The sequence below is a fragment of the Loxodonta africana genome, chromosome 9, assembly GCF_030014295.1.
Source record: "Loxodonta africana isolate mLoxAfr1 chromosome 9, mLoxAfr1.hap2, whole genome shotgun sequence".
Lineage (NCBI taxonomy): Eukaryota > Metazoa > Chordata > Mammalia > Proboscidea > Elephantidae > Loxodonta > Loxodonta africana.
The window spans coordinates 62,194,295-62,207,527 of NC_087350.1; the positions used below are offsets into that span (position 1 = coordinate 62,194,295).

At 41.2% G+C, this 13,233-nt stretch overlaps 1 protein-coding gene across 2 annotated transcripts in view; it reads left to right on the forward strand.

Moving 5' to 3' along the window:
• Window positions 1-13,233, forward strand: part of TNC (tenascin C) — a 99,219-nt gene that overhangs the window by 18,171 nt on the left and 67,815 nt on the right. For both annotated transcript variants that reach the window (XM_064291558.1, XM_010587700.3), the window contains exon 2: window positions 11,313-11,897. In XM_064291558.1, the coding sequence (XP_064147628.1) occupies window positions 11,441-11,897 (457 nt within the window). In that variant the 5' untranslated portion in view covers window positions 11,313-11,440. The remainder of the gene's footprint in view (window positions 1-11,312; window positions 11,898-13,233) is intronic.

Sequence of the window (13,233 nt, forward strand, 5' to 3'; positions counted from 1 at the left end):
TCCAAACTCAGAGTATCCTCATTCAGACCAGCACTACTATTGAACCTCTCTTGTATATGTTCTTCCAGTTACTGAGCTCTCTGGGAGTAGGGTGCAGGTCCTCTCTATTCTTTCCAGCACGCAGCACACTGTGTGGCCCGTAGTAGGTAAGCAACAAGTAGCTCTTACGTGAATCTCAACATTTATAGTCTTGCTCTAGGCTGGAGATTGTGCACCATATTCCCAATCTGCAGAAACATTTAAGAATTCACAAATTTTAAATACACAATATGTACATAAATTTTAAAATCAACCTTTTTTTGCCCTTTGGGAGGAATTTGTAAAAATAAAGGAAATGTTTATCTTATTCATTGTTGTAACACTCATGCTTAACTCAGGGCTTGACACATAGTAGGTATTTAATAAATAATATACTGAAAAGATGGACAGTTGGATGGCTGGATGGACGGATGGATGGGCGTGTGACGGAAAGAAGGAAACAAAAAGAAGAAAACCTACAGAACCAAGAAGGCTGGGATTCTCTTAACACAGGTGATCTCCAAGATTCCACTGCTGATATTTCTCTCTGGGAACCATTACGGTAAACTCAGACTGAAAACTGCTGGAAGCTTTTCATACGTACTTCTTTTTAAAACCCTCCCAGTGATGTGGAAGAAGAGATAAACCGTGATCAAATTTCTGGAATATCTAGATTTTAATATTAGCTTTGCCACTAATTAGCTGGGTGACCCCCTTGGGATATCAGCTTCTCTAATTCTTAAATAAGTAGATTGAGGTGCAAGCAGATATGTGATAGCCTGCTAACCGAGAAGCTGGTGGTTCAAGTCCATGCAGAGGCACCTCAAAAGTAAGACCTGGTGATTTACCTCTGAAAAAGTCAGTCACTGAAAACGCTATGGAGCACAGTTCTATTCTGGCATAGGGTCACCATGAGTCGAAACTGATTTAACAGCAACTAGTAGCTGGTACGGTATGGGTTTTTTTAGTAACTGGTACGGTGAATAAGTTTTATGTCCTGTACGACCTCTACTTGACTGAATGTCATGGCCTGGAGTGATATATTCAGGATGACTCTGAAGTGAAAGTGTGTGAAAGCTCCCCAGAAGTGTGCTGGGATTTATTAGCGATGTCTGCCACAAATACCAGAAGGATTGAGTGGGTGCCATGTATTTCCCACCCCTGGATTTTATGATCTTCTGCAGTGCTTCTAAGCTTAAGCAACTGCTTCTAAGCTCAAGCAGTTGCTCAAGTCTGATTTTGATTCTATGATCTGATGTCTGTCTGTGTCTATGGAAAGTGCTGAGAAGCTGGGCCAAGTGTTTCCCGTCAGGAGTTTTGCCTTGCAAGACTAAACCACAGGCAGCCTGTTCTGGAGAAAGCCCTGGCTTAGCAGCATGGACAACCACCCCAGTAGCAGCACTGCCTCTGAGAAGTTTTGGCCAGGACACTGACCTCCCAGAAAAAGGCCCCACCCCAGGCTCATTGACTTGCTTTTTTCGCTACTGAATAAGGGTAAGCCAGAGGAAAAACAGGGCTGTAGCCACAGACTTCCCAATCTCCTATGGATTTCAGAGTACACTGTCACTTGACAGACTGAAAATACTAAGAATTACACATGTCCATGGAAACAGCAGCAGTTCTTCAAACAAAAGATATAACTAACCATACAATAATAACACATACCTGTTACTAAGATTTCCCTCCTGATAGGCACTGTCCTAAGTGTTTGACATACATTATCTCATTTAATTTTATTTTTTCTCACTTGCAGATGAAAGAATTTTATTGTGGGGTTGATATTAGTGTTCCCATTTTACAGACTAGAAAATTGAAGCTCAGAGAGGCATATCCAAGGTCACAGTTATTCAGTTAAAAAAAAAAAAATCCACTGCTGTCGAATCAATTGCGACTCATAGTGACCTTATAGAACACAGTAGAACTGCCCCATAGGGTTTCCAAAGAGCACCTGGTGGATTTGAACTACTGACCTTTTGGTTAGCAGCCATAGCTCTTTAACCACTATGCCACCAGAGTTTCCTGCTGCTAGGTTTAGCCATATGAATTTGCCACTATCCAACCATTTGTGACCTACAAGAATGGCAATTCCATACGGTTCAACTTAATAATAAGTGGCAGAACCAGGGTCCACAAGTGTTTGACTGATTCTATAGCAGATGTGCTCAAGCATTGCAGGGACTCTCACTGGATGTTTGTGAATTTTAGCATTTATCAGTCTCCTCTATAAGTATCCACATATCTACCTCCTTTACTGTACTGTGAACTCATTGAGGGAAGAAACTATACATCACAGATCATTGAAATACCCCATCACTTTTGGGCTTTCCCATAGCCGGGTCTATAGCACTTATTCAACTTATCTTTATTGAATGCCAGAATGAATGATTTTTTTTTTTTAATGAATTAATTCTCAGATCTCTGGGATGATTGCCAGATTTCACTAACATCTTAGCTGGGCAACAGTTAAGCCTCCATGCTTCCCTAAGTGGATAAATGCTTCTCAGTGCTGGAATTCAAACACCTAGGGCTTGCAGGGTCTTTGGCTTGGCAGTTAGAGTTTTCTTAGTTTCTTTAAGACACAGGTTGTACTGGACTCACTCAAATGCGGACATCAGATGGTCCTCGGAAAAAAAATTCACACTTAAAGCTGTTTCCTGGCTCCTCTCTTTTCCTGACACATTGCAAGAAGGAATTTATGGATGTTGGGAAGGACGTAGGGTGAAGAATTTCTAGAACCTTTAAGAACGCTCATGTAAGCAACTCCATGCTCAACTGACTGTGCACAATAAAATTCCCTTGCCTGTAAATGAGAAGAAATTTGGTGTGAGCTGCCTCATGTGTTGCCAATGTGATGTGGAAAGTCATTCATCTACATTTCCAAACAGTAGGAATTCCCCTGTCCCCTTAAACCTAGGATACTTCATGTACGTGCCTAAGTCAACAAAATAAATTTATTCTCTGAGCTATTAAGAATGAAGTCATAAGTAAGTAATTCTGAAATATGATTCTAGCCAGTTGGAAGTGTTATCTTTATCTAAAAAATGAAGTTGTTTATTCTCCAGCTGTGACCAAGGGAAAAATTCAAAGATTGTTGACTTCATCTAGCAAGGTTCTTTGTCCGGTGATGAGGGGCCTAAAAATAGCCATTAGTTTATTCCATGCTATTTCCAAAAGGTTAGATACCAAACAGCTCTACTGAAAAAACAAGTAATATTCAGGAACAAGCCAACAGGCATCTTAAAGTATAAATAAAAAGTCCTTGGGATATGGCTGTCATGATACTAGCCTTGGTTTTGCCACCTTTTGAAAAACACAACACAATCATGTTCTGGAAAAAAATCTATAATGCCAAAATCTGGAGAAATCATCCTATACTGGCAACACCTAATACCAAGGAAATTGAAACAAGAACTCAATTCACATGTTTCATCAGTGATTGCCCTAACACTTTAAAAAGATAAAAATAAAAAACTTTCAGCACCATTGTTGTTTTGTTTTGTTTTCTTTCTGTAGAAGATGAGGGAAGGGATGAGGATAGAAAACGTGCCAAATATTTGACGTTCAAGGGACTAAGTACAGAAGCTTATTTTCTTCCCACCATTCTCAATAGATGGCTGACTGTAAGCAAGTAGGCCCCTAGTCTTAGAAAGGTATGACATTGCTTACTGGGTTAAGTTCCAGCTCTTCACATTGACCTTTAATGCCCTCCTCAATATGTCTTCTACCAATCCTACATACACTCTCCCTTTCCATTCCCCTACACGTATTTAACACCCCAGTGGGACTGGACCTCTCAGTAGTCCCTACATATACTACATTGCATGTATCAGGCATCCACAAAGGGAACCTACTATTATTGTCATCTTCTTCATTCTCCTTATCACCCATGGCTTCCAACTTCCTTGCCTTTTCTCATGATGGTGCCTCTTTCTAGACTGCCATAGGGTTCAAATTGTACCTACCCACTGCAGTTATGGAACCCGTGGTGGTGTAGTGGTTAAGAGCTACAGCTGCTAACCAAGAATTTCGTAACCTGAATCCACCAGGTGTTCCTTGGAAACTATGGGGCAGTTATACTCTGTCCTATAGGGTCTCTATGAGTCAGAATTGACTCAATGGCAATGGGTTTTTTTGTTTGTTGTTTTACTGTGGTTATATCCGTTCACTTTTCAGAATCCCACCCATTCTCCAAGTCTATTTCAAATGCCAGCTCTCTCAAGGTATCTTTTGTAAACCTGTCAGAAAAATGTGGCCTGGCTCCACTTTGAATATTAATAGACCTAGGTTAGTCAATCTCTTTTGTTACCTATTATATCATTGTTATAGTCTTGAGTGTATCTCTCTACTTCTCCTGACCCTTCTGGATGTAAAGTTTCCTTTCTGACCTATTCTCTATTTGACCAGTGTTGTGATTGTTTCTATTATCATATATTAATCACCTACTGTGTGCCACATACTGTGCTAGTAGCTTAACATACATCTTCTAATTTCATGCCATGGTCCCACAACATTATGGAACAGGCATATTTATCACCATGTAGGGTATGAGGCAAGCTAGGCTTCCCAAGTCCATTGCCACCGAGTTGATTCCAACTCATAGCAACCCTACAGGACAGAACAGAACTGCCCCATACGGTTTCCAATAGAGTGGCTAGTGGACTTGAACTGCCAACCTTTTGATTAGCAGCTGAACATTTAACCACTGTGCCACCAGAACTCCAAGTGAGACTTAGAGAAGGAAAATGAATGACCACAAGGAGCTGCTATAAGTGGTAGAGTTGGATTCTAACATGAGTCTACCTCACTCCAAAGATGAGGCTCTTTCCTCTACGTGCAGCTGCTTTATCAACAGAAGTGTTCAGAGGCTGAAGGAAATGGATTGAGTCCCCTCAAAAACTCTGGAGCAAAGTAGTACAGTATCAACAGAGGAATAAGAGCTGTGAGCTGTCCTTGACAACCTCTACCAGCTTCTAAGAGATAGTTGAAACAGGGCAGGACAAGGTGTTAACCTTGGCCAGAGTGGTTCCTGGAGCAACTTAGCTGTGGTTTGATTTGAGGATAAGAGTTTCATGGAAAATTTAGGGCTCTAAGGTATGCAGAGAAAGAAAGATTTCTTCCCCCAAGGATGCGGTGGGGAAGAAGGATGCTTATCGGGCCGCTTCAGATTTGAGGAGGGCAATAGCCTTAAAAGGACCCCTGGTGACTCAATGGTTAAGTGCTAACTGAAAGGTAGGCAGTTTGAACCCACCTAGCAGCTCCACAGGAGGAAGACCTGGCAATCTGCTCCCACAAAGATTACAGCTAGAAAACACTATGGGGCAGTTCTACTCTGTCATAGGAGGCCGCTATGAGTGGAAAATCAACTCAACAGCATCGAACAAAAACAAAAGCCTTAACAACCATTCCTTACTTGTATCTGGATATGTTTGAACACATAAGGTACAGAAACTACAGCAAACATATATGTTTACTAATATTCACATGAGTTACTAAAAAGACACCATCTTCTTTCTCTAGTCCCTTAGCACCTGTGTCTGAGGTACTCACTCATTTTCACTAAACAGGAATATTTAAAAATATCAGAACTTACTTATGGCCCCACATATCACTACTTTGACATCTCTGAGCCTCAGTTTCCTTATTTGTACCATGGGCTCACTATCACCATGCAACCCTATTAAACCAAGAGTACTTTCTGTTCTTCATCTCTGTGGTTTGATACTGTTACCACCATAACCACTAGCCACATGTGGCTATTAACCACTTGAAATGTGGGTAGTGCAACTGAGTAATTAATTTTTAGTTTTATTTAATTATAATTAATTTTTATTGTAAAAGTCATGCATGACTTCTTGCTGTTAGTTGCCATTGGGTCAATCTCACTTCATGACAACCTCACGTGTGCAGAGTTAAACTGTTTCAGAGGGTTTCCAAGGCTGTGGCCTTTCAGAGCAGATCACCAGGAACGTCTTCCGAGCATTTGGAAAGTTCAAAATGCCAACCTTTTGGGTCGAAGTCATGCATTTAACCGTTTGTGCCACCCTGGGACTCCCACAAACGATTAGTGCAACTCTACAGCAATGAATTTAACGTCTTAAATCTCCTAGAGAAATCCTTGTGATAGAGGAATTAAGTTTTCAGAAGTTAACATGAATGCGGATACCAAGAGAGTGTCAGAAAAACAATTCCATGATTTACAGCAGTTCATTTGGCTCTAAGAATTGCTTTTCATAAAGATAGAAAGTGAACTCTGATCCACAAGTGTATTTTTTGGCATTAGGCATATGCCCTGGGACAGAGTACAGAGCAGGGCTACAGCAGAATTTGGAAATAGCCCCTTTGTCCTGGATATGTGACCCCAAGATTTGTCTGTTGAGCCAGTACAAAGGCTGTGCCTCACCTTACGCCCTCCTTTGCAAACATGGACTCATCAAATCCTTTAATCTCACCATCAAAGAAGAAACAAGGGATACTTGCCAGGGAACGGGGATCCCTGAGAGAGGAGAAGGCCACTTTGCTGCCCAACTCTTATCTTTGCTTAAAAACAGACCTGCATGTGCCAAGGTAGAGGACAAGGGTTGGGAGAAAAGAAAATCCTGAAAAAAATACGAACTGAAATTTACATATCTCACTATGTCAAAGAAGAAAATCTTGTGCTCTGTTAGGAGTGAAAGAAAAAGAATTTTATTGAATAATACAGCTCAAGCTGCGCAGTGCTAAGTAAAAATACAAAGCATTCCTCTGTCTATCGAGTTAGAGGTTTTTATTCATAGAGAACAAAGTAAAGGTAGTGGGCTAATAATTGATTAGACTCCAGCTTTGGAGTCCTTGGAAATAAAAAGGTCAGCCATTTGGCTGGCGAGGTAGGGTGATTTTTACCTCCTAGGTGAATGGTGTCATCCAGTTGGGTGATACACACTCTTCCTAGGAACAAATTGTTTACAACCTGACACATTCTTCCCAGGAACAAATTGTTTACATCCTGACCTTTTGCTTCCTGTGCATACATGTAGATCCCGACATTCCTGTCCTGAGATGAGTGTGTCCATATTTGAAAATTTCATCTGCAACTACAAAAGTTTCCCATTTATTGAGCTGTTGATATTTGCCAAGGAGTGTGCCATTCCTTCACACATAGTAGCTCATGCACTATTTACAACCACCCTACAAAGACACTTTTATCATATTTTACCAGTGATGTGACTCTGGCTTAAGGTAGTAGGCAATATCTTGCCCAGGGGATTTGAACTGCCAACCTTTTGATTAGCAGCCATAGCTCTTAACCACTATGCCACCAAAGTTTCTATACAAAGAAGAGGAATGGTCAAACAGTGATTCAAACCAGATACAGTTCGTCTATAAAACCTGTGCTTTTTTTTTTTTTTTTTAACACTTTTCTGTTTACATTCCAGTGTCTTGGAGCTTGCTACGTTCTCGAAGAAGCCCATTCTATTGTATGATAATTCCAACAAGAAAACTGTTTCTCCTGTTTATTGAAATTTAGCTTCTGGTAATCAACACTTCCCTCCCCATCCACCTTCTCACCTCCCCGCCCCCCGCCCCACCATACACGCCATGGCGCTCCTGCTCCTTCGTTGGAACCGCGTGGAACAGGCAGCCCTGCTTCCCCAGGACTTACACGCTGTAATGCTGTCCTCCTCAACCTTGGTTTTCTCAATTACAAGAGAAACAAACACAGTTCTCCAATCCTTCCTCCCACAAGATACTTTCCAGACCTTTCAATGCCTGATCACTTCCTATAAAGAACCAGCTTGTGTTTTTTTAAGAGTTTCTGAAGAAAAAGTTGCTCATTCTGAAATTTTAAAAGCTCTACTGTCAGGACATGATTCTTCATGTCTAACCTAAATCTCTCAAACTGCAATCTAAAGCAATTTTCCCTAGTTCTCTCCTCAAAGGAAACATAAACCATCCAGTCCTCTGCATGAGGCTATTTTACATTCTTTAAGGTCGTTATTTGCTCCCTATCTTTTTCCTGTCTGGTATAAACATGCCCAGTTCTAACAAATTTATCTTCATACAACGTACCTTCCCACCCATCAGTGATTTATGCAGCTCCCCTTGATCTAGATTCTCTTTGTTGCTGTGTTTAGAACCGGATCCAACTGGGAGGTCAAGTTTAGGCTTAAGCCATGAAAGGAGTCAAATGGCTTGGCCTCTCCTTCGGAAGGTTGTGTTCTTATGCTAATACAGGAGTGCAACAAAATATCAACTGCTTTGTTTTTTAACGTGTGCCTACTATGGGCCTGACATCATGCTAGGTGCTTTATGTATAGCTCTCTAAGCGTTACCCCATTCTAGAAGTGTTTTATAATGGTTTAGAGCTGATATGTAGCTTGCCAACATCAAACAGTTAGCAAGTGGCACTTGAAGCCAGTTTGGTCTAATTCCAAAGCCTAGGCGCTTTCTACTACACCAGAGACATATTGGTCATCGTTGCCGATGAGTCGGTCGGTGCTGGCTCAGGGCAGTAGACGTGCTCTTGGCTATAATCTTTATGGAAGCATATCACCAGGATTTTCTTCCACAGCACTTCCGGATGGATTTGAACCACCGACCTTTAGGTTAGCAGTTGACTGCAAACCTTTTGCACTACCCAGACCACCATAGGCCAGCGTGAAGTACATGGCACTCAAGAATCACATTTCCTTCCTTCAAACAATGTAACGTTTTGTTTGCTAGTGCACATCTCTTACAAACACAGATAAAAATCCTCACCCCTGCATCTAGTCTGGTCATTATTACTCTAGACTCATTGCTTTAGTCTCAACCAGCAACTCTAATAGCCTTTTTTGATGGAAATTTAAGTCATTTAGCAACACACACAAAAGTGTTGGATACAAGTCCAAAAGCATTTCAGGCTTGGCTCATGGCCCTTCCTCAAAACGAAGAGCTAAGAATTGGTGAGAAGGGGACAGAAGAAAGGACTTTGCGGAAGGCAGAGAGAGTTAAAGCAGCCCTTCCATAGAGCATGCAATCAATAAATATTTGCCCAGTAAACAAATAAGATGGCCAACCTGTTTGAGAGAAGAGAATGAGCCAAGCTCTGCTCTTCATAATAACCTTCATTCACTGGATATACCCACACTCATAAACCCACAAATTCTTCTTTAGGAAATTAATTTGAATGAGAAAGCATGCTCAGAAGAGTTTTTTTGTTTTTTGTTTTTTTTTTGCCTAACCAAGGAATAGATGTTCTGAGTAGATGTTCTAAGTTTTAAGTTACATGGATAGTTGGTAAGACATAAAATATGCATATATTTTGGGTGATAGTGGGCGTGGAGATGTATATAGGACATTCTTGATGAAATGCACAGCTGGTGCTTTCTAGGTCTACAGCCCTTCCCCACCCACCCCACCCCGTGCAGTCCTACGGAAATGCTTCTCGGTTCAATTTTCCCTACCACAGTCTCTCTCCAGGTTTTGCAAAGATTTTCTGTCATCATGAAGGTGATCAGTTGGGATAATATTGATGCGTTCTATTCTTGGGATAATCGTTCTGGGAAAAAAGTTAGAAAACCTCTTACAGGATAAGCAATCCAAATAGCAGTGCTGGTTGACACTTGCTAGGTAACTGCAAGGATAACATGAACATAAGGAAATGTCCATTTGTGAAATGCCTGGTTAATAATCAAAAAGCTCTTCAGTTATCTCCTTGAACAACATTCAGATATATTTACTAATTAAAGAAGGCCATGAATTTGACCTCATGCCACGTTTAGATGATTCTTGCATGTGTCTGAGGATTAGTCAATATTATACTATCCAAAGTTAGCCATCTCTTCCCACCTTTATTCTATGGTTTTTTAGCTGCCTTTAACAGCCCCGCTTTCCTCTGATACCCGATTGTCCGTACAGATGAGCGGCCATAGGATAGATGAATAAGACAACTTGGCAAAGTGAGAAATGCCTCATGGTAGCATATCCTCCTCCGTACTCTATTTCCATCTAATCCTCTGCACTCTTTAAGGTTCAGCTTAAATTCTGTCCCTTGCAATAATCCATGCCCTACCACCCTTTTGACAATCCCTTTTGTTTTTCAAACTCCATACACTGTTACATCCTGTATCACAAAATGGATTCTTTGCATTCCTTCTTGCTTTCTTCCTCAAGTTTGAATGGATGATTCCATTTTTTTCTTAACTCTATCGTAAATCCTCTGAGACTAGACACTTGGTCTCTTACTTATTTCTGTTATGCACAGAATTTTGATTATTGTGGAAAACTGAGTAAGAATTCTATAAGGACTTGTTGATTGGACAAAACATGAGAGGCGTATGTACTTCTTTTCTGAGCCATCCACTTGCCCTGAAGCACAGTTTGGACAACACGGGCTCAGGGATACTTTGTCAGACTTTTCTAAAAACTTGACTTTTTAAGGTTTAGAGATAAATCAAGGATAAAGGAAGCTGAGGTTCACAGAGGTAGAGTCATATGCCAACAGGTGCATAACTAGTGAGAAGCTCATCTGGGATTAGAACTCTATTTGCCTTCTGTATTCCTTTACTTTAGCCACCGCCTCCCAAGACATAGGTGAGCCAGAAAACGGCATTGAGCTAGTTTAGAGGGTCAATACTAAGAGGCAGGAGTTTCTGAACATTGACTGGGACTATGTTTTTCATCTGACCATATTGAATCACTCAGAGTGCTAAGCTAGTAAATATTTAAGGCATGAATGAATATATGAATGATTCACTTACATCAATATTTTGACCCTACTAGTAGCCATTAGGAAACCCTGGTGGCATAGTGGTTAAGAGCTATGGCTGCTAACCAAAAGGTCAGCAGTTCAAATCCATCAGGCACTCCTTGGAAACCCTACAGGCCAGTTCTACTCTGTCCTATTGGGTCGCTATGAGTTAGAATCGACTTGATGGCAATGGGTTTATTTTGGTTTGGTTTATTAGTCATTATGAGCTTCACTGTACAAAAAGATAAATAAGGCAAAGCAAACTTATATAACTTACTTCAGGGCCCAGAGCTAGAGCTAAGATTAAAACCCAAATCTGTTGTATTCCAAAATTTTGCTCTTTCTCCTGTAATTTGCTGTCTACTTAAATTTCCTGAAGTTGAAGAATGAGTGAAATCATTCCTCCAAGATTGCAAAATTCCTTTTCAGGCCATTTTATATCAACACTACAGTGAATACTGGAAGGAGTATCAGGAGAGCTTCAAACACCAGAGGTGTAAAATCAAAATTCACTTGGCACTGCAGATATAATACATTGATTTAGTAGTGTATACTAATAAGCATGTTTTCCTTTGTTTACTTGTAGACAATAATTTCTTCGAGAAGATAAGGAACAACTGATTTGAATTCTACCCTGTGCTTCCAAGCTTCCAATTTGAGCCTGAAAGTGAAAAACCCTAAGGCTCCAGCAGCATCCAGCCAACACTCCTCACCATGGGGGCCACAACTAGGCTGTTGGTGGGGATCTTCATAGCTTTGCTTGCTCTCCCCACCAAAGGTGGGGTCCTTAAGAAAGTCATCCGGCACAAACGACAAAGTGGGGTGAACCTCACCCTGCCAGAGGAGAACCAACCAGTGGTGTTTAACCATGTCTACAATATCAAGCTGCCCATGGGGTCTCAGTGTTCAGTGGATTTAGAATCAGCCGGTGTGGAGAAAGATCTGGCCCCACAGTCAGAGCCCAGCGAAAGCTTCCAGGAGCAGACGGTAGACGGGGAAAACCAGATCGTCTTCACACACCGCATCAATATCCCTCGCCGAGCCTGTGGCTGTGCTGCCGCCCCTGATATCAAGGAGCTCCTGAGCAGGCTAGAGGAGCTGGAGAGCCTGGTCTCTTCCTTGCGGGAGCAGTGTACCACGGGAGCAAGCTGCTGTCCTCAGTCTGCCGAAGGTATGAGCTGGGGATCAGTGCAGTCTTCTTTTCCCCACCCCCCCCCCATACAGATGGGAGAAATGGTGGGCTTAACGGGAGCCACCAGTTATTTCCAAAGTGGCTTCCCAGAAAAGTTGTCTCACGGAGTGTTCACCATAGATTTCATGGTGAAGTAAATGTGGGGAATGTAGCCATCTCTATCCTGCTCTTGAACAGTCATAGTGACAAATGACTCTCAGAGTAATTTTCAGGCCTCTGAGAAGTCCTGCTTTAAAAAATACATATACTTTAGTTACAAGTTTCTAAAACTTACTTAACCATGAAATCTATTCCTTCTCTACCCCAAAACCTAATAACATACCATGAAATTCCTGACCCAAAAAGTACACTTGGGCACATCCTGATATAGGCCAATCACTTCATTGTACAAATAGGGAAACTGAGACCCAGAAGGATGATGGGACCCCTCAAAGTCCCGCAGTGGGTTGTTGAGTTGGTACTTAAACCATATTGTTCTACACCCCGGTATTATTACAGATGTGTAACACTGCTCATGGTGGCACTAAGTCTCTGGGGTTTGAAAAAAATATTCCAATTTAATGGTGATCACGATCACAACCATAAACTGAGCCTCCTTTATGTACCAGATGGAGTCCTGCACTCAACTGCTAACCAAAAGGTTGGAGGTTGGCATCCACCCAGAGGTGCCTTGTAAGAAAGGCCTGAAAATCTACTTGCAAAAAATCAGCAACTGAAAACCCTGTGAAGCACAGTTTTACTCTGACACACACAGAGTTGTCATGAGTCAGAATCGATTCAATGGCAACTGGTTACTGGTATGTACCAGGCATTGTAATTTGTTATCTCATTTAATCCTCCCAGCAACCCTCTGAGATAAAGTTTTGCAAATCTAAGAATTAAGACTCAAAGAAGTTAACCAACTAACACAAGATAACACAAAGAATGATAAGAGATAAGGTATTTGTCTCCGTGTCTCCAGAGCCCACATTCTCCCCAGTGATACCCTGCTCCCTGTGCATCCTATTTTAAGGAATACTGCCACTTTGGAATTATGCCACCATGTCCATTCCCTAATGCTGATAGAACTACAAGTAGTTTCAACAATTCTAATCAGACATGACAATCTCTATTTCTGCCACTCAGAAGAAATCACCAGAAAGTATTTTGACAAATTTTTTAAGAGTAGATCTAATCGCCATAAGTGAAGAGTACCACAGAACATGACATAAGTTTCCAAAGCAAAAAACAAAAATTTTTTTTTGCATAAAATCATTGATATTCCACTTCTGTCAACTCCCTGACCAAATACAGAGGGGAGTTACACAGTGGGAAT